Genomic DNA, 24,944 nt, shown 5'->3' on the forward strand with positions numbered 1-24,944 from the left:
ATTTTCTATTGTCATGATCCATACCGTTGCAGTTGAAGTGTCCGTCTAGGCCGCTTCATAAGACTCGATGCTGCCTATATATCATAGATCACCTTATGCATCTGCGTTTCAGAGTGTAACACGACTTATGCCACCTGATAAGGAGACTTGAGCCTAACACGATCTTATAGTAATTTTCCATATTCTCTATTAGTCTTGATTGCCTCTGCGGGAACCAATTTCAACATCACCCCAAACCCCTTCTTTTTCTTCATCTTTACTTCTTGCATGTGAGCATGTGCATGTCTACCTTTCCTTTGTAAGGGCACTGTCAACTCAACATCATCACTACTCGATTATTTCTCTTTTGCTCTTTCCTTGGATTTGTTGCTATTACTGGAAAGGCTCGCTAATGGTTTGTCACTGCTTTAGTGACTGCTAGCGGAGTCGCAATCTTATTATGGGGGCTTTGTGCATGTGCCATCCTCTGGGAGTTCATAGCCACAGTTGGTGTCTTGGAGAGACATCTACGTACTCTCCCGACCTAGACTCTTGATTCAGGATGAGTTGGAAGAAAGCATTAGCGAGTAGTGATCATTGAATCAGTTTACATATGATATGAGTCTTCCGAGCCCTATTAACAGTCTTAAGTTCTGATTACAAAATACAAATACTTGATACATTCGGATTTTCCTTTATTGTAAAGACGGTTTGCAAAAGGGTGACACGTGTCAAGTGATGAATGGTAAAGACACATAATTTCGTTGTTCCCAAGCGCACTATATCTTTCCTTCCGCACTCTGGCCTCACGGGATACTGAATTTTGATTTCTGGCAACAAATCACGACCTCCCTTCTCTTCTTCCACCACCGTGCTCTCTCTCGCATCGCCTTCTGCTTTCTGTTCCTCCCTCCGGCCATTTGTCTCCAGCTCTTCTGCGAGCAGGTTCGTTTCTCTCTTCTCGCTCCGCATCGTTGTATTTTTGTTCTTCATCATCACGATCTCCTGCTAATGGTCGTTGCACTGATCTGCTGATTCCGACTATAGAATTCGCCTGATGTGTTTGATAATTTTTGCTAGAGTCTGTGTTCTAGGTTTTCTACACCTTCTTCCTCCCCTAAATCTAGATCTGTAAGTTACCCTGCACCGTAGCGGTTTCGGTTTGATTCCCTTTGTTATATGATCCTCGTTTTCACTTGCCTCTCTTCAATTTCTGCAATTTGTATGATTAGATTGGTTATAGTATCGTTGAATCGCTCTTCTCGCTCTGTGGGCAGTCTATTTGTTTTCGATTGAACAACTTAGGGTTATACGTTTGACTCCGTAAGTAGTATCTCTAGCTGACATCAAATCCATAGAATGTCTCCAAACATTGATTTGTTAACACTAGTGTCTGTACTTTTAATCGTCTAATTCCTGAATTTCAACAATTTCTTGCCTATGACAGCGAAAAGTAGAAGCAGCTGAATCCGGGAACCATGATGTCCTTCGAAATGAATGACCGAAAAAGTATGTAAGGGATGCTTGTTACTTAATTACACTTAATTATTCGTGCTATTGGAATAGATACATGTTACTCAGTTATACTTATCATCAGATGTCATGTTATTGTTGGGGAATCCATTTATTTTCAGTATATTACCATCAGGGTACAAAGCTATTTATACTGAACTTGGTTATACTTTATGTGATTTGAAACAGAAATCGGTTTAGGGCTGACAGGATTTGGAGTATTTTTCTCGTTCTTGGGAGTAGTCTTTGTCTTTGATAAGGGATTACTTGCCATGGGAAACGTAAGTACCTCAGACATCTTTGTTTTCTATGTTTTGACCGCTATTCTTGCAAAGTACAAAACCAGAGTGAGAGCTTGTTTCTTTTCCTATTTTCTCAGATTCTTTTCATCTCGGGGGTTAGTCTAACCATTGGCTTCAAGTCTACCATGCAGTTTTTCATGAAGCGTCAAAACTATAAGGTCTAGTTGCTTGCCATCTTTCTGGATCTTGTCAATATCTCTGGATCAGTCTCAGACATATCTTTACATATTTCTCCTTATACGCATGTTCATTTGACTTTACATGTTCAGGGAACTATTTCTTTTGGCGTCGGTTTCTTCTTTGTTGTCATTGGGTGGCCGATCCTGGGAATGATGTTGGAGACCTATGGTTTTTTCGTACTATTCAGGTCCTTTTGCTATTTTTCTTCCTTACTGATATCACTTGTGGAAATGTAAACAGATATTAAAAGCGTTTTCTATTTCAGCGGCTTCTGGCCAACCTTGGCAGTTTTTGCTCAGAAGATACCCGTTCTGGGTTGGATCATTCAGCAACCATATATTAGATCGGTATGTGTCATATGCAAAATTCACTGGAAAAGAAAAAAATTTCAATTGTGACTCACAGAACTCCAACACCACTTGCTGTTACTCAATGTTATCAATAACAACTAAACCATGTGAACGGCTCAAACCTCGTGAGAGAGATGCATAACTCCGATGCATATACAGAAACAGAACTCATGTTATTCCCAGTTTGCCCTATCCAAATTACATTAGATAATTCTCTCATTGTGTCAGTGATCTTGAGTTTCTAGGCCTAGTGTTTTCTCAGTTTGCCTTAACTTAAATATTAACTCTGTTGCGTATTCTGCCAATTGTTGTCTAATGAGATTGATTGACTCGTTGTTTATGTAATGTGTAGTTCTTTGACAAGTACCGAGGCAAGCGTGTGCCGGTCTAGTCTCCACAGTCCAAGCAGAGAGACAATTCACTGAGCTAGATGCAGCTGAACAGGCGATTAAAGTTTTTGGAGGAAGAAGTTGGTGTGGTTGTTTGACTCCGGTAGAAAACTAAAATCATAGGAGAAAGAAAATAGGATGGAGCAGAACGTACAATTTGAAGCTGTGTGTCTATGTACTTAAGGGAAAACTCAGTGACTTTAATGCTCTTGATGGGTTTGTGTTTTGGTAATTGTTTTTTTACTTTGACAAATCTTTTGGCCAAATTTGATTTTGGCAAATACGTAGTCGGTTTTTGCATACATATAAATTTGTTATCGCGGATCCTGTTTAATGTGTAAAATTGATCCTAGTTAAAAACTATGTCTACGACTCTGATTTTCGAGTCCCTCTTACTCTCTCTTGGCTGTAGCGACTTGTGAGTTTTTAGCCTTTTTTAAGCGACCGTTGCATTGATCGTGAGTAAAAATCGTCTGCACACGTGGCGCTTGCTTAGTGGTTGATGTACTAATCCTCAGTGCACGTAAGCGTACCAGAGCACTCTCTCATTTGTTTTCCCCCGAAAAAAAAAGAGAAGCTACCGTCTTTTTCTAGCCGTTGGGGTTGAAATTGAATCATCATCGTCATTCTCATCGACTTTCTTTTTCTTTTACCCTAATTTATCTTCCTATTCCCAACTAACATTTCTCGATTTTGATCTGATAGATACAGATCTCCGGTAAAGTACAACACTGGAGGGAAATGAAGTCATCGAGAATGAAGTTTGCAAAGAAGTTGAAATCGATTAGAGCCGGCGAATATCTGAATCAGGATCGGATTCTCCAGGTGCTTTCTGCTGCAGATGGGATCTCTGAGTTCCTTCCAAAGATATCTAACCCCATTCCTCAGATAACAGCCGCCGGTTCTATCTGGAGAACCCCTCAAAAGCCTGCGGATCAAATTGCAGTTGTAAAGGAGGAACTTGTGGGAAACGAGAAAGAAGGAGGAGGAGAAGAAGTTTCCAGATGTGTCTTCGGCGACCAGGAGAACGTCCGGCCTCCGGTGAATCAGATTCCGAGAGTTCCGTATGATCGGAAAGAGAATAAATCGGCAGTTGCTCACGGATCTGATAAAGGTATTGGATCTGGATTTAGAAGACCTGATTTGGATTCGAGCACACTTTTCGATCCGAAGCTGTTAGAAGCATTTGAATTAGCAGCGGTATGCTGTAGGAAGATAAACCATTTCCCCAGAGTCGATGATGAGGAAAACTATATCGTCTTTCCCGAAGAAGAGGAAATCGAAAAAGACGAGAATACCCTTCCTCTGGTGATTGGTGTCGACGAACAAGACGATGATAGACGGGAAGAAGAAAATGTCGTCGACAATGGTAAGGACGCCACCGTGGAAGAAGTCATCGGAGAAGGCGACAATGAAGATGTCCTTATCGACCCGTTACTGGAATTCGAGGAACGGTGTCCTCCAGGAGGAGAGGGATCCGTCGTTTTCTACACGACGACTCTCCGGGGAATTAGAAAAACGTTCGACGACTGCAACATGATCCGATTTCTGCTGGATAGCTTTAAGGTTAAGTACTACGAGAGAGATGTGTCGATGCATAGAGAGTACAGGGAAGAGCTCCGACGAATCTCAGCGGTGGATGAAACAGAGGTTTTGCCTCCGGTTCTGTTCGTTAAAGGAAGGTGCATCGGAGGAGCTCAGAGAGTACTGGGTCTGCACGAGCAAGGTAAGTTTAAGGTTCTGTTTGAGGGCGTTCCAATCGCCGGAGATGAACAATGCCGGCGATGCGATGGGTTTAGGTTTCTGATGTGTGATGGATGCAGAGGTAGCCGCCGGATTATCACCGGCGATGGATCAAAGATTCAGTGTTTGATATGTAACGAGAATGGGTTGGTTGTGTGCGTTGATTGCTCCTAAGACCAGTTTTGTTTGCTTTGTATATATATATTACTCAATTCGTTTATTATTTTTCCACAAGTAACGATTTCTTTATACGGATAATAAATATGGTTATCATCACATATGGTTGTGTTTCTACACGAATCTCAAGTTAGCGTTGCCTACAAAGACTTGGAATTATAGGCACGAATTGCACAACAAACCGGTTTTGGTACTTAACCTCCACTGAGAATGTTATCCTTGATTTACAAAAACTACAACAATTTGATAATGAACTTAATATTTACCGATCATCCAATTTAACAAAAAAAAAAGGTTATCACTAATTCAAGGAACTGCCAAATATTTGAATAAAGTTTTGGACTGTATCTGAAAGTTATAGTTATACATAACAAGTCAAAAAGACCAAGTTGGAAGTGTTGGGCCGCCCTGGATCGACCAACTGAGTGGAAAAATCTACTGATTGCAAACGAGAGGCGGGCCTTCCTTTTCAACCCACAGCCGCCTATCATCATCCCAAACTTCTACTGTATTTTTCTAAAGATATTTTTTTCCCCATTTCAACAATTTTTTTTTTTTTTCTTTAGGGATAAAACAACTTTAGTTATAAAACTTAAACGTACAATAATTGCATAAAATGAATATTTTTGGTACTCCCAAATGTATAGTAATACCGCATTATACAAAATGATTGGGCTATGGATTTGATTGGTTCAAAGAAAATAAAAAGATTTTGTCTTTATGAAGAAAAAGATGCTTTCCATAATCAACCATTTTAAAAGCGTGCAATTTCATTTTCTGACAACTTTATTTTTTTCATTTTTCTCTCTGTCTTTTAATGGAAACAATTAATGCGGACTAGAGCGACAGTCGTGTATTCTATGAGGTCCAGTTACATTTCTTTGTGTCAGAAGATTTTTTTCTATAACCAGAAAAAAAAAACAAAAAAATCCTCCGTTATAAAAATAATTAACACTAATTGTGAAAACGTTTTGTTATTAGTCCGCACATTACATAGTCGCTAATTTAAAAATGCATTTACTGCATTGATGAAAATCCAGTTTGAGACGACTCTCAATCTCTAATTTTTAGTTTTGCTAAAACCATGAATGCAGTCCACTAAACTTGTGTGTTAACCCGATAATTTAAATCGTGTGTTTTTATTGAAGACCGTCCGATCATCCAATCCCACAAATCCCAATGAAAAAATAGGATTAGTATTAAATATAAATAAATATTTAAATATATATATATATTTTGTTTTGTTTAAGGCAGTCCTTTAATTAACACCGCCACAAACTCTCTCATCTCTCACACTATAAAGCCGATCTAATAGATAGACGAGGACCGGCCAGAAATCGCTTCACCAATCACAAATCTTTCTTCTTCCAATTTTCCTCTCCACACAAAAAAAGTTCAATCTCCTCCGATAATGGAAGGAACCGGCGTTGTTGCGGTGTACGGTAACGGTGCTATAACGGAGGCCAAGAAATCTCCCTTCTCCGTGAAGGTCGGTTTGGCTCAGATGCTCCGTGGTGGTGTTATCATGGATGTCGTCAACGCCGAGCAAGCTCGTATCGCCGAGGAGGCTGGTGCTTGCGCCGTCATGGCTTTGGAGCGCGTTCCCGCTGACATTCGCGCTCAAGGAGGCGTTGCTCGGATGAGCGATCCTCAGATGATTAAAGATATCAAGCAGGCCGTTACGATTCCCGTGATGGCCAAGGCTAGGATTGGTCATTTCGTTGAGGCTCAGATCCTTGAAGCTATCGGAATCGATTACATCGACGAGAGCGAGGTTTTGACTCTCGCCGATGAAGATCATCACATCAACAAGCATAATTTCCGGATCCCTTTTGTTTGCGGTTGTAGGAATCTCGGCGAGGCTTTGAGGAGGATCCGCGAAGGTGCCGCCATGATCAGGACCAAAGGTGAAGCTGGCACCGGCAACATTATTGAAGCCGTGAGGCATGTGAGGTCTGTTATGGGCGACATTAGGGTTTTGCGGAACATGGATGACGATGAGGTTTTCACCTTCGCTAAGAAATTAGCCGCTCCTTACGATCTCGTGATGCAGACCAAACAGCTTGGCCGTCTTCCCGTTGTTCAATTCGCCGCCGGTGGTGTCGCTACCCCGGCTGATGCTGCTCTCATGATGCAGCTCGGATGCGACGGCGTCTTTGTTGGTTCTGGAATCTTCAAGAGCGGTGACCCAGCGCGTCGTGCACGTGCAATTGTTCAGGCCGTGACTCATTACAGTGACCCTGAGATGCTTGTGGAGGTCAGTTGTGGCCTTGGAGAAGCTATGGTTGGGATCAATCTCAACGATGAGAAGGTTGAGAGGTTCGCTAATCGCTCCGAGTGATTCAAGAACCACACAAAAACAAAAACAAAGGTAAAAATTCAGACGAAATGGTTTCAGAATGTTTCCGAGGCCATTTTGCAGTACTCTCTTTGAAAAGAAGAAGATGATACTGTTGGTAGTTTGTATCCTTTGTGTTTCCTTTTATCTTTGATAGCGTTTTGTTATTGTAATCTCGTAATCCATTTGCAAGAACAAGTTTGTCTGTTATAATAATTTACTACTCTCTTGATCAGTTCATTTTTGGAAATGATATATTCTTGGATCCATTGATGATGTTGTTTATTTAGGTGTAGATGGTATTAGATTTCAGACATTCTATTTAGTATCATGTTGATAACAAAGGATGGAGCTTCATTGATTTGGTAATGAGATCCTCCTGCTCATACATTAGTACTGAGCTCTACAACTGTTAGCTTTCAGTTCTTATATCAATGTGTAGTCTGAGTCATAGCTATAGACTCTATCAGAGGAAAATAATATGTTGTTACTTGTTAAGAGTAAAGAATCATCGGCTTCATGATCTGTGTACATTATGATTTCTGGGTTCGTTGCAGCTAAGTTTGCATTCTGAATTGGTTTTTGTGAAATGTTATGTTAAAGTGGTTACTAAAGTAGAGAGAGAGTCGTCCATTGGACTCTTCTAAACTATGGGATATCGGAATCTATGGAGCACTATACAGAAGACTGAGTTCTTAAAAGATTTACTACAAAACACCATGATATATCTCTTCACTTAGCCACTGAGTTCTTTTTTTGGCTTTATATGGTAGTACAACTGAATAAACCGGGTCCAGTCTCCAAAGTGCTTTTCAACCTTTGATGTCATTTTGCAATTAGATGCACGCCATGACGCCACTTACATTTTGTGCTTTTGTCCGTAAAGAAAAAGAAAAAGATGACTCCGATAAGGCCACGTTCGTCATGTAAATATCAAGCGAAATAGGCCCACATCGGCCCATTCTTATTATTCTCCTATTAGGTTTTTTAAAATCAATATAATAACTATCGGTGACTTATCTATACTACCAATTATGAGGACATTAGCACAATTTCTTATTTTTATCCAAACGACGCCGTATGACTATTCGTCAGTCTCTTTCAGGAAAGACCTCAGAAACGGAAATCAGTTCAATTGTTCGTATATCAGAAATAAAACGAATCTCCAGCGTCCTTGTCTCTAAACCCTATGCTATAGAAGAAGAAGAAGAGACATGCGTATCCATCGAAGCTCTGGGCACTAGTGTATAATATCGAGTGTTTGAAACCGGGGATGGTTGGAATCATGGCTTCGTATTCAAGAGAAAGGCTTGAAGGTCTCGCGAGTTCCGCCAAATCAGCCACGGAATTGCCTCCGAAGCTGCAACGCTTGCGCAATCTGCGCCGGGATTTGCAAAGAGACGAACCCGTTTTTCCCACCGAGCTGCTTCCTCACCTTTTCGATCTTCTCTCCGATCAATTTGGCGCTGTTCGCAAGTTTGTCGCCGAGTAAGCTCCGTTATCGTAGTTTGCAACCCTTTTCCCCTGATTAGTTTTAGTCTTTGTTCTGTTGATTACAGTGCTAAAGTTTCTGATATATTTCGGATTTGTTTGTAAATTTCACAGATATAAATGATTTTCAGAATTTATATATCTCGGATGATGATATTGTTGATTCTTCTTGGCCTTTGTGAATCGTCTTTTTTTTTTTCTTTTTTCTTTTGGTAATCGCAGTCGCTGCCTATAATCAAATACATGGCCACATTGATGACGCATAGTTTCTTGCCTTAGTATATTTACTTGCTGTTAACAACATCTCACTCCAGGGAGTGATTATAACTGGTCGTTTTAGTGTCTGTCTTACTCTCATTAGCTTCCCGAAAGATGCCTTTGCGACTAGTATAATCAACGACGTGTTCCTCTCTTAAACTAGGGAACTTACATAACTTGCTGAACCTCTGATGCTATTTCAATTGCAGGATACTTGGTGAAATTGGATTGAAATATGTAGAATTATTACCTGAAATAGTGCCCATTTTAATTAAGTCTCTAGAAGACGAGACTCCAGCTGTGGCCAGGCAGGTCATTTCTTGTGGAGCTGACTTATTCCGTTCCACCCTCGAAAAAGTGGCAGTTCAGGTTGCTTTCTTGTATTTGTTTTTCAAGGTTCTGTATATGTGACCTGTTCGTTCTGCATTTGGTATGTAAATCCCGTTTTATTTGACATGCTTTTTTCTATTTGGCCTCCAGGGTTTGCATTCTAGTGAGTTGAATGATCTTCTTGAATCTTCGTGGACATGGATGATTAAGGTTAAGGATGAAATATGCTCAGTGGCTTTCAAGGTGGGAATTAATGCTTTCTCTGATTCTTCGATGGGTTGTCTTTCTTTTCTGATTGTATTTTTTCTTGTGACTTGTATATTAGCAAGGAAACAGTGGTGTTAAATTATGCGCTATGAAATTTGTGGAAGGACTTATTCTTTTGTATACACCTCATGAAGGTAAACTTTTATGGATCTATCCGCTCAATTACTTAAAATTATAAATTTGTTGTTTCATTAATATCTTATAAAGACTAGTTGCTTATAAATCTAGTTACCTGTCCTGAAGGAAGTGAAGCAGATTTTAATATAACTATCCTTCGTGGGGGACATCCTGTTTTAAATATTGGAGACTTGTCGATTGAGGCCAGCCAGAAATTGGGTTTACTGCTTGATCAGCTTAGGCACCCGGCAGCTAAATCTCTAAATAGCTCAACGATTGTTGTTCTCATTAATAGGTGAGTTGTGTTTTAAGTGCATCAATAAACGCAGTTTAATTTGGTATTTTTCAGTCAGTTGTACCTATCATCTATGACTTCATGAAAATTCAGCTTTATATGTTTCTTTCTATTACTTTATTTTTGGCTCATTTTTTGTCTCGAAAATCTATATAATTTCAAAATCTATATAATCTGATTTGACTTTTGACTGAAGAGCATCCAATCTAGGATGAAGTTCCTGTGATTAGAACGGGGTAAATGTAGAAAGATTTTTTGGTCCTCTCACACAGTTACTAATATTTTATGGGGAAACTGTCTTTGGTAATCTGCTGGATATTTTCATCATGATTTTGTGGATGGGATTCAGGATGTCATGTAAACTTGTCTTTTGGTTCATGACTCCCTCTTCATTTTGATTATGTTTCTTCTTATACAGTCTTTCATCAGTTGCAAGGAAACGTCCTGCATATTGTGGACGTATTCTACCTGTTCTACTTAGCTTGGATCCCCTAAGCTTTCTCAAAGGAGTGCATGGCGCTGCAGCAAATCTTGCCTTGAAGACTGTATTTCTCTCCTACTTGAAATGTACACATCCCGCTGCTGCACCGGTATTATTTTGTTTAATTACCTCCAAGGATTTACTTCACTGTTACTTTCTATGTATTATTGATTATTTTCTTCATGCTGAGCTGGGACACAATTTCACTGCAACTAAACGACCATTGTCCCATGCTTTATATTTGATCTTCCCAAATATTTGCGGTAGATTGTTAGTTTATGTACTTGGATGTAGTAAATTATGTCTATTATGCTGGTCTGTCTATTATCCTATCATTATTAATCAACTAATATAGTAGTATAACCATTCTTATAATTTTTGTGGTTTATTCTCTATGGAGTCGATTTTCATATTAAACTTGCAACTATTTAGATCTGTATGCTGTCATTTTTCTCTAGTGGAAGGATCGGTTGATCGGTGCTCTTAAAGAAATAGAAGGTGGATGTCGGGCAGGCAAAGCTAAAGATATTTTTTACAAGACTAACGGAAGCATTCAGGACAAAGACAGTACAGAGGATACCAAGGTAGTTTGTTCCTCTTTCCATTCATAATTTCATCTATATGTTTATCATTGTTTGTGCATGTGTCTCTCCATTTATTTTGGCTTATGTATATTGGATGCAGACAATAAAATTTAAGAACTATTAATTACAGGTATCTGTGGACGATAATCCTCTATGTGCTAGTTCTGATGTTGCGGAAAGTAACTTTGGTAGGAAAAGATCTGGATCAGAATACAATATTGATCTAAATGGAGATGCGTTGAATGGAAAACGTGCAAGAATAACACCTTCTGTATCAGAAGAATCGACCGACGGATTAAATGGTAATGATGGTGGCTCTCTACCTCGGGTTGCTGCTACCTCAACCGGACCAAGTAATAGCAGAGGAGTGAGTGATACTGGACCGGTTCAGCAATTAGTTGATATGTTCGGAACCTTGGTTGCTCAGGGTGAAAAAGCAATTGGATCTTTGGAGATTCTTATTAAAAGTATTTCTGCGGATTTGCTTACTGATGTTGTGATGGCTAATATGCATAACATTCCACCAAATGGTTCTTCATATGCTGATGGAACCAATGAGTTGGTGATGAATATGGGTATAGTTGGTAGTGATGCGCAAATTAAATATCCCCCATCATTTGTAGCTGCTGTCCTTTCACTGTCAACTGCGTTCCCACCAATTGCTGCTCTGATAAATCCTCGCATACCGAAAACTGAAAATGTATGGGTGCTCTTTGCTCGATTAAGTATTTCTATCTGTTATATTTTATTGCGTCATTTATGCTCCTTTGTTTTTCCTTCTTGTCTTTACGATTGTATTGTAAACTAAAAATCTAACCAAAAACAGGAAGATGAAGAAGTCTTTGCTGTTCATGTGGACCAGCAGATGTTTCCTGCTGAAGATGCAGTTCTTGAAACTGGCTTATTAGCTTCTTCTGATGCCTCTTTTCCAGAAAATGAAGATGACAGTAATGTGTTTCCACCAAACGTGCATTATATAAAGAATATAGAAAGTGGAATCCCTGGATTGGTCTCTTCTGCTCAACTTGATGACAGTACCATGAATGTGGAGACTGCAACCAAGAATCAAAATGCGAGTTTCAGTGGAAATCTTCTTGTCGATGCAATTCCTTCAATGTCTGTGGATAAGTCTGAGGAATTTAGTCCAAAGGCGGCTGCCACAGATTCCACCAGCTTGGTTTTGTCAACTGCAACTTCAGTTGCTTCTGCGCCCCAATTTGTCTTGCCTAAGATATCAGCACCTGTTGTCGACCTTTCTGATGAAGAGAAAGACAGTTTGCAGAAGCTGGTGTTTTTGCGCATTGTTGAAGCATATAAACAAATATCAATGTCTGGTGGTTCACAACTCCGTTTTTCTCTTCTTGCTCATCTGGGAGTTGAGGTCAGTTTCTAATCTATATATTTTGACATTTTTTCGTTCCAAGGAGGCGGCCCTCTCCAAGCTTCTTCTTAGTTCAGCTTATGACTTATTACTCTTCAGATAGTTTTTATAATTTATTTGAACATAATGGCCTCTGCATGATTCTTGTCTCTCTTGCTTCTACTCTTAAGAGCCTCGTTTTTGGTAGAAAGAGGATATTTCTAGTGCTTACTGATTGTTATGTTTGATTTCTATCGCTATTTCTACTTTCCTGTTTTTTGCCTATTAAATGCGCCATAGTTGGCAAGATGATTGTTTGAGTAAAATTTATCTTTCAGTAATTGATCTTCACATCTTCCTTTTTTTTTCTTTTTTTTTTTTGCAGTTTCCTTCAGAGTTAGACCCTTGGAAAATATTACAGGAGCATGTTTTGTCGGATTATTTGAATCATGAGGTGAGAATTTTTTTTCGTGACTTCAAAGTTGAACAATTGGATTGGTGAATCCTGTGTATTCGTGATACATGCTTATTGTGTTTTGGTAGCATCAAAAAGCCCAATTTGGAAGTGAAATCCTTATGCTAGAGATAATATTTTAGTTTCTGACTCTCTCTTTCTTTCTATCCTGGTATATTTTCTAATCTTGATGGGCTCTTGAACTACCTCGACTCTGGAATATCTTAGTCTTCTATTGGATGACATTCTTAATTGATTCAAAAATTATTTATCTGACTACCTTTTTCTTATGTTTTCAGGGACATGAGCTGACTGTGCGGGTTCTTTACAGGCTATACGGGGAGGCAGAAGCAGAACAAGATTTCTTCTCGTCAACTACTGCTGCGTCTGCATATGAAAGTTTCTTGCTGACTGTGGTAAGCATTCATTTTTTGCATCTTAGTCAACTTTATGCTAGGGAAATTTCTCAGAAAACATTTTTACCTTTTAGGCTGAAGCACTTAGGGATTCTTTTCCACCGTCTGACAAATCTTTAAGTAAATTGCTTGGAGATTCTCCACATCTGCCCAAATCAGTTCTGAAGTTGTTGGAATCGTTTTGCTGTCCTGGAAGTGGTGAAGAAGTTCAAAAGGATTTACAGAATGGAGACCGAGTTACTCAAGGTCTCAGTGCTGTTTGGAGCCTTATTTTAATGAGACCTGGAATCCGGAGTGACTGCCTGAAGATTGCGTTGCAGGTTCCTTCTATCTCACCGCTTTGCTGATTCCCTTTTCTTTGGTTCAGCTTTAATTCATCTATCACATTTCAGTGCACTTTTTAAATTCGGCGTTGTGCTTGTGGTTCTTTCTCTTTTCTTTTTCTGACCTTCTGTTTTCATTTTATCTAATCAGCATTTGACAGTTTCATATTGCTAAGGCTGTAATATTCTTATTTTTGTTTATGGGGTTCTCACTATATTTATTTTTTTCTATGTTAAAGAGTGCTGTTCATCACTTGGAAGAGATTCGCATGAAAGCAATCCGCCTGGTATGTTTCTCTAAAAACGTGTTATGCAATGTATGCAGCTGCTGATGTATTACCACTTCAATAATTGTGTGTCATTTTACAGGTGGCAAACAAGCTCTATTCTATATCATTCATTACGCAACAGATTGAAGAATTTGCAAAGAATAGTCTATTTTCCGTCGTAAGTTGCATTTCTTCAGAGAGAGGAGATGCTGAAACACGGATTGATGATTGTAATAAGGTGCTCTCTTATATCAAAATAATCTGTTTTTGGAGTTGTATATGCATTTATATTTTCTTTATTACTAATATGAAAACTGCATAAGAAATATTTGACCATATATTTTTATCTCTAGAAGGATCTTGATCTGAAAAGTCCACCAAATAAACCACAGCCCGTTATTAGTGGTATGGATATGCCCTCTGAAGCAACATCATCAGCTTCACTCTCTGAAGCTCAACGCTGCCTGTCACTCTATTTTGCTCTTTGTACAAAGGTCTTGTAAATTTTTACCATTCTTAGACTAATGCTAGCTTTTTAAGTCTGTGGGAAAAAATTGCTAAAAATTTTGATTTTTATGTGTCTATGATTCGCAGAAGCACTCCCTTTTTGTTCATGTGTTCAGCATTTACAAGAATGCATCAGATCCTGTTAAGCAGGTCAGAGTTAAGAAGTTTTATAATATTACTAACTTTTCTTCTCAGGTGTTTATTCTCAGTTTTAATTTTGTGTAGGCTATTCATCTTCAAATCCCAATACTAGTTCGTACTATGGGCTCATCCTCTGAGCTTCTTAAAATTATAGGAGACCCACCAAGTGGGAGTGAGAACCTTCTAATGCAGGTTTTTCATCATTCTTGACTTTCTCTTCTATAATGTAAATAGAGGAAAGAGCTTCATATAGTTGTGTACTGTTCCTATTTCCTTATAGTTCCTCCTCGATGACAGGTTCTTCAAACCCTCACTGAGGGGCCCACGCCTTCTTCAGAATTGGTACTTACTATAAGAAAGTTGTTTGATACAAGAATAAAGGTGAAGACAATAAAATGTTCATTGAAAAATCCTTACTAGCAAAAGGATAAACTAAACCTTCTCTAATTTTTCGTTGGTTATGAAATTTTTTGGGGAGTACAGGATGTAGAAATTCTTTTCCCAATTTTGCCGTTCCTGCCAAGAGACGATGTAAATATTTGTTCCTACGTTTTCTATCTTTTATTGACGCATTGGGTTATAGTTGTCTTATTTTCCTAAACTTGTAATTTGTCTTTCAATCAGGTTCTACGCATTTTTCCACATATGGTGAATCTTCCTATGGAGAAATTCCAAGTTGCACTTTCTCGTGTGCTGCAGGTAACATATTCATATCTTACGTCTAGCTTTTGAGTGAAGTTTGATCTGCTCACTCTGGAATTTGGTTCTCAGGGATCATCTCAGTCTGGCCCAGTGCTTTCTCCATCTGAAGTTTTAATTGCTATCCATAGCATTGACCCAGCAAGAGATGGAATACCACTTAAACAGGTATATCTCGACCATTTACTTATTAACATACAGCAAACAAAAGATATAAGCTTTGATGAACAGTTTGGAAATCGCGGCCACCTAATTTACCATCAAACACCGAGGCGGCATCCCTAATCTTATGTTTTAATTAATGTTCTTATCAGGTCACAGATGCATGCAATACCTGTTTTGCGCAGAGGCAGACATTCACTCAACAGGTTTTAGCCAGCGTTCTGAATCAACTGGTACATTATTATAACAGTCTCCATCTTACGAGTTTTTTTCTCAAATTCAGGTTTTAATCTCTTTTTTTCTTCCGGACATTTTTTCTTATTGGGAAGTTTTTGGCTGCAGGTCCAGCAAATTCCATTGCCAATGTTATTCATGCGTACAGTTTTACAAGCTATCGGTGCTTTTCCAGCTCTGGTAACAAACTTATCACTTCTCTTTTTGCAATCCCATTTTATTTTCACTGAATAATCTCTCTACCTTTTGATATTCTAATAGTCCGACTTCATCCTGGAGATCCTCTCTCGTCTTGTTAGCAAACAGGTCAGTAATGTTCTTGAAATGTCATAATTCCATTCTTATGATTGACTGTGTGTTGAAAATAAAACTGTGGCTCTCTATATATGTATGCCTCAGATATGGAAATATCCGAAACTGTGGGTTGGGTTTTTGAAATGTGTACAGACAACACAGCCTCAATCATACAAGGTCTTACTACAGGTGCGATTATAAGTTTCTTCCACAATTGTTAAATTACCTATACCAATCTATCAAAAAGCGGTGTTGAAACTGTGATCCTTGACTAATCGTTAATTGGGGGATTTTCACTGAATTTCCTATTGTTCAGCTTCCTTCACCTCAACTGGGAAATGCATTGACTAAAATCTCAGCATTAAGAGCTCCACTAACCGCGCATGCCAGCCAGCCGGAGATTCAGTCTTCACTTCCAAGGTAACATTTCCTCTTTCAAGCTTCCCTGAATTCATTTATAAACAATCAACTTCAGATATTTAAAATTCATTTGGTGCTGATCACAGAGATATGTACATATTTTGTTGGTAGGTCTACATTGGTTGTTCTTGGACTTGTCCCTGATTCTCAAGGAACACAAACGAGCCATGTGCAAGCGAATGAGACTCAAACGAGTCGGGAACAACAGCAACAGCAAGCAAGTGAGTCACAGCAAACGAGCCAGTCTGAGCAATTTTCTTTACCATTAAGTCCCTCCAAAACAGATCACCAGGAACCCAGTCAGGTAGTTGCCAGTCAGTCTCAGAATAGTCCCATAGGTACGGGGCGCTCTGAAATAAGCCAGTCTCAGAACAGTCCCATAGGTACGGGCGGGTCTGAAATGAGTCAGTCTCAGAACAGTCCTATAGTTACAGGCCTGTCTGAAATGAGTCAGTCTCAGAGCAGTCCGGTAGGTATGGGCCGGTCTGAAACGAGTCAGTCACAAAGCAGTCCTGTTGGGACTGGCCAGTCTGAAATGGGTCAGAGCGTACAAGTATCGGACTCGAGTGCTCCAGCACCAATGAGCCATACTCGAACATCAGACTCTCAAGCGTCAAGCCAGACACAGCGTGATGATGATGAGAAGACAGAGAACACAGCAACCTCTGAGAACGAGGTGACAAAAAGTGAGAAATCAAAGGAATCTTCTGAAGAAGAAGAAGAGTGAGTGTAACATACTATGACAGATGTTAATTTGAATAATCTCGACTTGAGAGAGAAGAGGAGCCTCATATAAGACTGTTATGAGCTTATCAAGGAGATTCTTAGTAAATTCAGGTTGCTTCTACTTCTCTGTGTCGGAGAAGAAGAGTGATTGCAGCCTCGATCAGGGTGGAAAATCTTCTTCTTTCCATGTATTGTAGCATTTTTTTTCCTGTTTGAAAATGAATTTTGTAGATTTCATTATAGATTGTGTCATTAGCGATTGTATTGTTTGTGTGCCCCAGACATTATTTTCTTGGATCTCAATAAAATTGACCACTAATAAAAAAAAAGTCCTTTTTTCTTAAAATTTTCTTGTCATGAGAATGTTTGTGATCGGGTCAACGTCGAGACCCAATGTCTGAAACCTAACCAAGCAGCTTGTTTTTTAAAAGGCCCAATATTTAGGCCTATTAAGTTAAGCTTGGTTTCCGGTTAAATTAAGAACGGTTAGTGTATCGATTTCAAATTATAGATCGGTTCAGTTCGGTTACATTGTTAATTCTGGAAGAAAACAAAAAATAACAAAAGGCGGAGAAGAGAAAATATATATACAGTAGTCCCTAAAATCCGAGCCAGAAAATCCAGTGAAGGATACGAAGTAGAAGAAGAAGAAGAAGAAGATTCAGTGAGAGAGCGATTGAAGAAGAAGATGGGGGTGGATTACTATAAGGTTCTTCAGGTCGATCATAGTGCAAATGACGACGAGCTTAAGAAAGCTTATCGCAAACTGGCCATGAAGTGGCATCCTGATAAGAACCCTAACAACAAAAAAGAAGCCGAAGCTAAATTCAAGCAGATCTCTGAAGCTTACGATGTCAGTATTCATTGCTTCCCCTCTTCCAATTTCAATCTTTGTAGGTTTTACAAAATTCCTTTTTTTTGTGAGCTCTATCATGCAGTTCCCCACTTCCTTTTGTGCTCTGTTTCTTCCATTTAGGTTCTGAGTGATCCTCAAAAACGAGCAATCTACGACCAATACGGTGAAGAAGGTTTAAACCAAGCCCCACCACCCGGCTCCGGAGGATCAGACCCCGGTCCTTCTTTCCGATTCAATACCAGAAGCGCCGATGATATCTTCTCCGACTTCTTTGGTTTAAAGAGGCCTTTTGGTTCGGGAAGCGACTCACGAGCTGGACCTTCTGCGTTTAGGTATGGCGATGACATCTTCGCTTCCTTGAGGGCTGCTGTTTCCGGAGATACCTCCATCCCTGCTAGGAAATCTGCTCCTATTGAGAGACAATTGCCTTGTAGTTTGGAGGATTTGTATAAAGGAGTCTCCAAGAAGATGAAGATCTCTCGTGATGTTCTCGACTCCTTTGGGTTTGTTTTCCATTTCCTTCCCTGCCTTTTTTGAATCACACATTTGGCTTTTACCAGCTGCTTTTGGGACAGTTTAAACTCTCTCTCTCTCTCTCTCTGTGACTGTTGTAGTGTTTGGAGTTTGGTTTCAAATCTTTAGTCTATAGAGTCATCTTCTTACAAACTTCTTCTTTTCAACAGGTTTTGGTTAGTTTATTAGTAAGTCGTGATCCCTGTGATTTTTATTCATTCTCTGAGCTCTCTAAGTGTAGAAACCGATAGCTATAAATAACCTCCTTGGCCTAGTCAACCAGTTTCTGATTGATCCCTATCCCTTTTTAGATAGTTTGTTTAACCTCTATTGAATATTTACTTTTCGCGAGCAAAGACCAATTGAGTCCAAGAATAAATCCATGCGCAACTTTCTGTAGTTCAGACAATTTTCATCAGGACATTGCTGATTTATAATTGTCTATGTTTTGCTGCTTACTAAACCTGTAGTGTGTGCTTCCGATGCAGGAGGCCAACACCGGTAGAGGAGATCTTGACAATAGAAATCAAACCCGGTTGGAAAAAAGGAACAAAGATAACCTTCCTGGAAAAAGGAAACGAGCACCGCGGAATCATTCCATCCGATCTTGTTTTCATCGTGGATGAGAAACCGCATTCCGTTTTCAAACGGGACGGGAATGATCTGGTGGTAATGCAAAAGATATCTCTGGTGGAAGCTCTCACAGGTTGCACCGCGCAGGTCACTACTCTTGACGGGAGAAGCCTAACAGTTCCGGTAAACAATGTGATCAGCCCGTCGTACGAAGAGATTGTGAAAGGCGAAGGCATGCCGATCCCTAAAGATCCATCAAGAAAAGGAAACTTGAGAATCAGATTCATAATCAAGTTCCCTTCGAAGCTAACCGCTGAGCAGAAATCAGGGATAAAGCGGATGTTGTCATCTTGAATGTCCAAGATTGAGTCATCATCTCGTTTCAGTTTTTTTTTTTTGTTACGGTCTACTAGTTTTCTATTTGGGAAAATAGTCTAGGAGCAGAAGAAGATGTTATTTTTGTTCTTTTTATAATATTTTTTTGTGGTTGCATTTTGGTAGAGTTAATTGTGAAATACCACCAGATCGTTTAACTTAGTAATGACTGACTAGTGACAAATGACTAGTGAAGTTGTTAATACCGTCGAAAGCTTCAACTTTTGTATTTAAAATATAGTAAACATTATTGTCAACAGATTTTGAAAGACTACAAATCAACGTGAACAAGTTTGTCAAAATTTTGATTAAATCATAGTAGGGGAAATTTGAATAAAGAAGACCTTTTTGGTTTGTCAATATTCATTATAAAAATGAAAAAGAAATCAATATACAATACGACGTTTTTCTCACATTCAATCTTGACCTTGTCACGTATTAAAATTCCATCATTAAAATCTTTTTCAACCCTCACGTGGTGATGTTGACATAGAATGATTGTTATTATTTGTCAAAGAATAAGAAGGAAAAACAGATTTATTACTTAGGTCTATCTCCACTTATTATCAGTTATATCTACATTCATAAATTGAGGACAGATTTTAAAGATTAAAGAAAAAAGAAAAGAAAATCAGATTAGAATGTTATTTTGAAGAATATTAGAGAGTTTAATGCAATAAACTGAAATAAGATCAAACATTATCGATGGGCATGGATAAAAAGCAGTATAAGTAGTAAGCGGTGGTAACTGGTAACAAAGTTCCGAATAATCCGGAGAAAGATATATTTACCCTAACAAAATTGACCTCAATAAAAAAAATATATATATAATAAACAAGAAGAGAATGGGGGACTTGGTGGTAGGATTAGTTTAGTGGCTCTTGCGTTAAGCCTTTAATTAAGCAAAAAGTATTTAAGCCTTTGATTAAGCAAAAAGTATTCAAGAAAATAAATAATAAAATGAATTCGTGAGAGAGAGAGAGAGAGAGGCCTAGTCCGTCCGTCTGTGTAGAGAGATAGCCACGTCGGTAAAAATGGTGGGGGAGGGGAGTTTACACACGCGGAATATAACGAAGACACCGCGTAGCTGACAGCTCTGCTGATTAATTCCATTTTTATTAGAAAACACTAATAAAACATTTTGGTTTTGATTTGATTATTCACAGTTTCCTTCTCATTTAATTTATGTATACATGCATTTCGTTTCTTCACAATCTCTCTATTAATTTAAAAAAGAAAAAAAAAATAGTTGTAACTTGTAAAAGACCACAAAAAATGAACGAAATTGAGATTCCCTGAATGAGTCGACACATAGGATTAAGTTTAGCATGAAAAACAATAAAAGAAGTAAAAAATTAAAAAGAAATAACGTGTGAATATTTGGATCCACGTGGGATGACAGGTGGGAGCGAAGAAGGAGTCTAGTCTCTGTCTCTCTCTCTGGTGCAGTACTCTCATGTAAGTTTTTTTTTTTTTTTTTTTTGGGTTTTCTAATAAAAACTGTCTAAACAACACGGCTTCACTTCATCAGCCATTATATCCATTGGATTGGACCACTTCGCTGACTATTTTTGTTACTTTCATTACATATAACACAACATTTGAGAGACAGATGCTATAAACATAAACCCCACGAGAGAGAATCTTTCTTTTTACCTATGTATACTGACTGGCGCCGTACCACATATATATATCTCACTCATAATTTTTAACTAGCTACGAGGGGTTGGGTTGTATCCATATATATGCCAGAATTGCAACGACGACGCGGCTTCGAATAATATGCAACAGAATCCATATTATTCTTTAATTGACAGTTGTATAATTTGCTGCGCATCCATTCACTTTCTGATCAAATCATTATTCAACATTTTCTAAGTTCCTTCATATTATCATTTCCTTTTTGTGCCGACTGCGATGATATAAAATCATTATCACCTCCAGTTCAAACACATTAACGTACGTTTTTCTTTTCTTTTTTTGGGCTTCGATAGGGCAATTTTACATTTCCAATCAAATTTGTATTACCATCATAACGGTAGTCTTGTTTTCAGTAGCTTAATTAGTCGTTTTCTTTTAGGAACGTTAGGTGTCTACTACTGAGCTACTACTACTACTATTCTCACTTAATTACTCCTATTTGTATAATATAAGCTGAATTAATAATATTTTAACAACCAGAATTTTAAACTTCTGTAACTGCCTGTTTATCTCTCTCTCTCTCTCTCTCTCTCTCTAGAGTAATCTAATATAACCACTTTTTTATAAAGCTATGAATTTGAGCTCCTCTAACTTTTAAAAAGCATATTTGATCCTATAGTTTTTTTTAATGTTTTTCTGTCAAACATTCAAGATGAATTTCGTAAAATATATAAATCTTTAGAAGGGAAAAAAAAGATACGAGGCTAATGGAACGAGGAAAATCTAGTGGGTCAATTGACTAGGCAATGGCATAAAGACCAGAAGTCTTTGATGGAGAAAAGAAAAGTTAAAAAATCAGATTTGCGAACTCATATAACTCGTAAGCATGACGAGATGTTAACGCTGTATTTTTATATATTTTGGAAAACTACCAATCAAATAAATATGAGACCGTTGAGTTGTGTGTGCCCTTCAGCTTGCCCAACCAAAAAAATAAAGCACTTCCATAACTTTTTACAAATTTTGGTAATATGGTTAGAATGATGCACACTAATCATCAATCTGTAAAAAAAAAAACACAAAACTTTTTCGATTTTATAGTTAATTACCCCTATAATTGTCTTGAGATTTGATATGTTGCAGTACCTCAAAACTTTATAATACGAAGAAAAGTATGATTTACTCAGTTTGTTGCTTTTAAATCTAAACTTTATCATCAGAAGAAAGAAATCTAAACTTTATTATATATTTTTATAATGTATTCACGATATATGTCTTTTTCACTTAAAGAAAAGAGGCATTCGTGTTCGTATTTTATTCAACTAAATATAATTCTATTACTTCTAGCATATTCAATTATTTTCTTTTAAAATAAAATAAAATTCTCTTTCTTAATTATAAATTAGAGAAAAAAACAAAAAACTACACTTCTATCGTCCTCGGCGATTTCACACTTTCTTTTCACACCTCCTTATAAATTAATTAAAATTCTCTCTTTTCTTTCCTTCCTCTCTGTCTTCTCCTCTTTTTTCAAAGAAGCCTCTCTTGAGTCTCTTCATTTATGTCACCCTACAAATAAGAAAAAATAAAAAAATTTTATCTCTCTTCTTCTTGTTCTCTTTACGTCACAAAGACAATTCGATTCCAACAATGGACCGACGTAACCCTTTCCAGCATCACCATCACCACCATCAGCTCCATCATCACTTGATTCAGCAACAGCAGCTTCCTCCGCCGCCACAGAGCACGACGGCGGCTATGGATCTCGGCGGTGGAGGAGGAGGAGGAGGAGGTGAGAGAATCCCACAGTGGAGCATAGAAGAGACGAAGGAGCTTTTGGGTATAAGAGAAGAGCTTGATCAGACTTTCATGGAGACCAAACGTAACAAGCTTCTTTGGGAAGTCGTGGCTGCTAAGATGGCCGACAAGGGTTTTGTCCGGAGCGCAGAACAATGTAAGAGCAAGTGGAAGAACCTCGTCACCAGATACAAGGTTACCTAATTCAACTATCTATAATCTATTTATCTCTATATAGTCTCGATACACCTATAGATGTTGTTAGCATGATTACAAGTATATATATATATATATATGCATCATTATCAGTATATATGGTTTGTGAAACTATAGTTATGTATTAGTATGTTAGCACTAGTTTGAGTGATTAGACATGAAAGTATGCGCATACTGAAACGGAAACCTAGTTTATGGTGTATGTATAGGTGAACTATATTTTGTATACTTCATTTAATGAGCTTAACCTAATCTCCTAGGTTATTTAGATACGGTCCTGCCATTAATGGTAACGAGCTATAGAGAATAATTTTTTTACGCGTTTATTGGTGAGCTTTCATCATGATACTGCCTATGTTCACATTTTGATCCGTTATACCATAAAATCTCTTCCTTTTTTGTTCGTTAAATCACATGGTAAGTAACATCTCGTGTTCACAACATGCCACTAAAATATTAATTACCGTTATATAACGGGTGCATAAAATTTCTAATAAGAACCGTTACTGCTGAACACATCATGATAGTTGAAAACGTCTATATATATACATTTATTGTAAGCTAAAAGGAACGTGATACACAGATGAACATGTTTTTGTTTTCTTATTAGATGATATATATATATACTGTATATAGATGAACATGTTTATTCGAGATTATGATTTCCAGTTAATATACTAATTGTTTATACATTAATATATACATATTTTTGTGTAGGTACTATATATAAAACTAACATATATATATTGAACATGTATGGAACAGGCGTGTGAGACGACCGAGCCAGATGCTATTCGGCAGCACTTCCCATTCTACAACGAGATTCAATCGATCTTCGCAGCAAGAATGCAAAGAATGCTGTGGTCAGAAGCGACAGAACCAAGCACTTCCTCGAAGAGAAAACATAATCAATTTTCATCTGATGAGGAAGAAGAGGAAGAAGAAGAAGCCGACGAGCCAAATCAAGAGATCAACGAGGAACTATTGTCTTTAGTAGAGACACAGAAGAAAGCGACAGAAGTGATGACTACTAGTGTTTCCACCAATCCAAGAAAACGTGCTAAAAAAGGGAAAGGTGTAGCTAAAGCTGAAACCGCTGGTAGTACAATAAAAGAAGTGCTGGAGGAGTTTATGAGGCAAACGGTGAAGATGGAGAAGGAATGGAGAGATGCATGGGAGATGAAGGAGAGAGAGAGGGAGAAGAGAGAGAGAGAATGGCGGAGGAGGATGGCGGAGCTAGAGGAGGAGAGAGCCGCCGCAGAGAGGAGGTGGATGGAGAGAGAGGAAGAGAGGCGGCTGAGAGAAGAAGCTAGGGCTCAAAAGAGAGACACTCTCATTGACGCTTTGCTTAATAAGCTTAACAGAGATCATAATAATGATCATCATCATGGTCACAGTCAAGGTTTCTAATTTCTCATAAACATGAGTTAATTAGCTAGTTAATTTGTTAGGCAAATCGATTTAGATCCATATCTAAATTTAAGTTTGTTTTATTTATATATGTGAACTATTTGATGATATTTGGAAAAGAAATATAAATGATCAAATTTTGATAGTTTCCGTTATATATCGTGATAGAAAATATAGGATTACGAATTATAACCAAATTACAGTTTGATCGATCGGGGAGGCTGGTACGGTTAATTTTTTATACTCAAATTAAATTTGTTGTCAGCTCTCATAAAATGTCTCCCCAAGTGTTTGAGTTCATAATTAATTCATAGTTTTAAATGTTTTTCTAAAAGAAAAGAAAAGAAATTCTTGCTGAAGAAAAATAATACTTCAATCTATAATATAGAGAGCGAGTTAATACGAGCAAGTAAGCACTGTACATAAATTAATTTAACCATTTTGTTTAAAATCAAATGAAGAATATATCAATTAATAGGTTAACCCCCTATATAAATGTGCATAAAGTAACTACCACTGTATTGATAATAATTAGATGCTAGCTAATCTGAATTCTATTTTTGATAGTTATAGGTGTACAAAAGCAAATTGGTTTAATACTTTTTAGCTACTTTATTCTGTTCGTAACAATGTTTGATGATATTAATCAAACTGTTAATCAGCCGATAAACAAAAATTATACAAAAGTCTTTGTTCCAAATTATGAATTCACATTTGTCCCACATTACTTCACCGCGTTATTTGTGATCATATCCATATTTATAT

General features: G+C 37.9%; 6 protein-coding genes across 8 annotated transcripts; all 6 read left to right on the forward strand.

Annotated features, from left to right (window-relative positions):
* Nucleotides 1-811: 811 nt before the first annotated feature.
* On the forward strand, nucleotides 812-3,103 carry LOC17881410 (vesicle transport protein GOT1). Its single transcript, XM_006288804.2, has 7 exons — nucleotides 812-924; nucleotides 1,427-1,488; nucleotides 1,681-1,772; nucleotides 1,871-1,951; nucleotides 2,063-2,160; nucleotides 2,239-2,320; nucleotides 2,676-3,103. Exons 2-7 carry the CDS (start codon nucleotides 1,458-1,460, stop codon nucleotides 2,712-2,714), a joined length of 423 nt encoding a protein of 140 aa, XP_006288866.1. The 5' UTR covers nucleotides 812-924; nucleotides 1,427-1,457; the 3' UTR covers nucleotides 2,715-3,103.
* A 171-nt stretch (nucleotides 3,104-3,274) lies between these two features.
* Nucleotides 3,275-4,675, forward strand: LOC17881047 (glutaredoxin domain-containing cysteine-rich protein 1). The gene has a single exon (XM_006287850.2). It carries the CDS (start codon nucleotides 3,454-3,456, stop codon nucleotides 4,627-4,629), a length of 1,176 nt encoding a protein of 391 aa, XP_006287912.1. The 5' UTR covers nucleotides 3,275-3,453; the 3' UTR covers nucleotides 4,630-4,675.
* A 1,236-nt stretch (nucleotides 4,676-5,911) lies between these two features.
* Nucleotides 5,912-7,239, forward strand: LOC17881905 (pyridoxal 5'-phosphate synthase subunit PDX1.3). The gene has a single exon (XM_006288222.2). The coding sequence runs from the start codon at nucleotides 6,044-6,046 to the stop codon at nucleotides 6,971-6,973; it is 930 nt and encodes a 309-aa protein (XP_006288284.1). The 5' UTR covers nucleotides 5,912-6,043; the 3' UTR covers nucleotides 6,974-7,239.
* An 844-nt stretch (nucleotides 7,240-8,083) lies between these two features.
* On the forward strand, nucleotides 8,084-17,144 carry LOC17882497 (symplekin). 3 transcript variants are annotated; one of them, XM_023780179.1, is made up of 27 exons: nucleotides 8,084-8,458; nucleotides 8,929-9,088; nucleotides 9,200-9,292; nucleotides 9,375-9,450; nucleotides 9,545-9,728; nucleotides 10,147-10,318; nucleotides 10,668-10,793; nucleotides 10,924-11,493; nucleotides 11,620-12,174; nucleotides 12,539-12,607; nucleotides 12,907-13,023; nucleotides 13,098-13,343; nucleotides 13,586-13,633; nucleotides 13,716-13,853; nucleotides 13,969-14,109; nucleotides 14,210-14,272; nucleotides 14,348-14,455; nucleotides 14,561-14,644; nucleotides 14,747-14,794; nucleotides 14,888-14,962; nucleotides 15,035-15,130; nucleotides 15,277-15,357; nucleotides 15,467-15,538; nucleotides 15,620-15,664; nucleotides 15,758-15,841; nucleotides 15,969-16,072; nucleotides 16,184-17,144. In XM_023780179.1, the coding sequence occupies exons 1-27, from the start codon at nucleotides 8,244-8,246 to the stop codon at nucleotides 16,797-16,799; spliced, it is 4,386 nt and encodes a 1,461-aa protein (XP_023635947.1). In that variant the 5' UTR covers nucleotides 8,084-8,243; the 3' UTR covers nucleotides 16,800-17,144. The 3 variants fall into 3 exon arrangements, with proteins under 3 accessions (XP_023635947.1, XP_023635948.1, XP_006286894.1); XM_023780180.1 differs by having other exon boundaries at nucleotides 13,972-14,109; XM_006286832.2 differs by having other exon boundaries at nucleotides 8,085-8,458; nucleotides 9,560-9,728.
* Nucleotides 17,145-17,376: 232 nt separating this feature from the next.
* Nucleotides 17,377-19,318, forward strand: LOC17881711 (dnaJ homolog subfamily B member 1). The gene is made up of 3 exons (XM_023780747.1): nucleotides 17,377-17,651; nucleotides 17,775-18,157; nucleotides 18,656-19,318. The coding sequence occupies exons 1-3, from the start codon at nucleotides 17,487-17,489 to the stop codon at nucleotides 19,092-19,094; spliced, it is 987 nt and encodes a 328-aa protein (XP_023636515.1). The 5' UTR covers nucleotides 17,377-17,486; the 3' UTR covers nucleotides 19,095-19,318.
* Nucleotides 19,319-22,204: 2,886 nt separating this feature from the next.
* LOC17883884 (trihelix transcription factor GT-3a) lies at nucleotides 22,205-24,324 on the forward strand. Its single transcript, XM_006288132.2, has 2 exons — nucleotides 22,205-22,748; nucleotides 23,535-24,324. Exons 1-2 carry the CDS (start codon nucleotides 22,407-22,409, stop codon nucleotides 24,177-24,179), a joined length of 987 nt encoding a protein of 328 aa, XP_006288194.1. The 5' UTR covers nucleotides 22,205-22,406; the 3' UTR covers nucleotides 24,180-24,324.
* The last annotated feature ends 620 nt before the right edge of the window (nucleotides 24,325-24,944 follow it).

Source organism: Capsella rubella, unplaced genomic scaffold (genome assembly GCF_000375325.1).
Source record: "Capsella rubella cultivar Monte Gargano unplaced genomic scaffold, Caprub1_0 scaffold_6, whole genome shotgun sequence".
Taxonomy (NCBI): domain Eukaryota; kingdom Viridiplantae; phylum Streptophyta; class Magnoliopsida; order Brassicales; family Brassicaceae; genus Capsella; species Capsella rubella.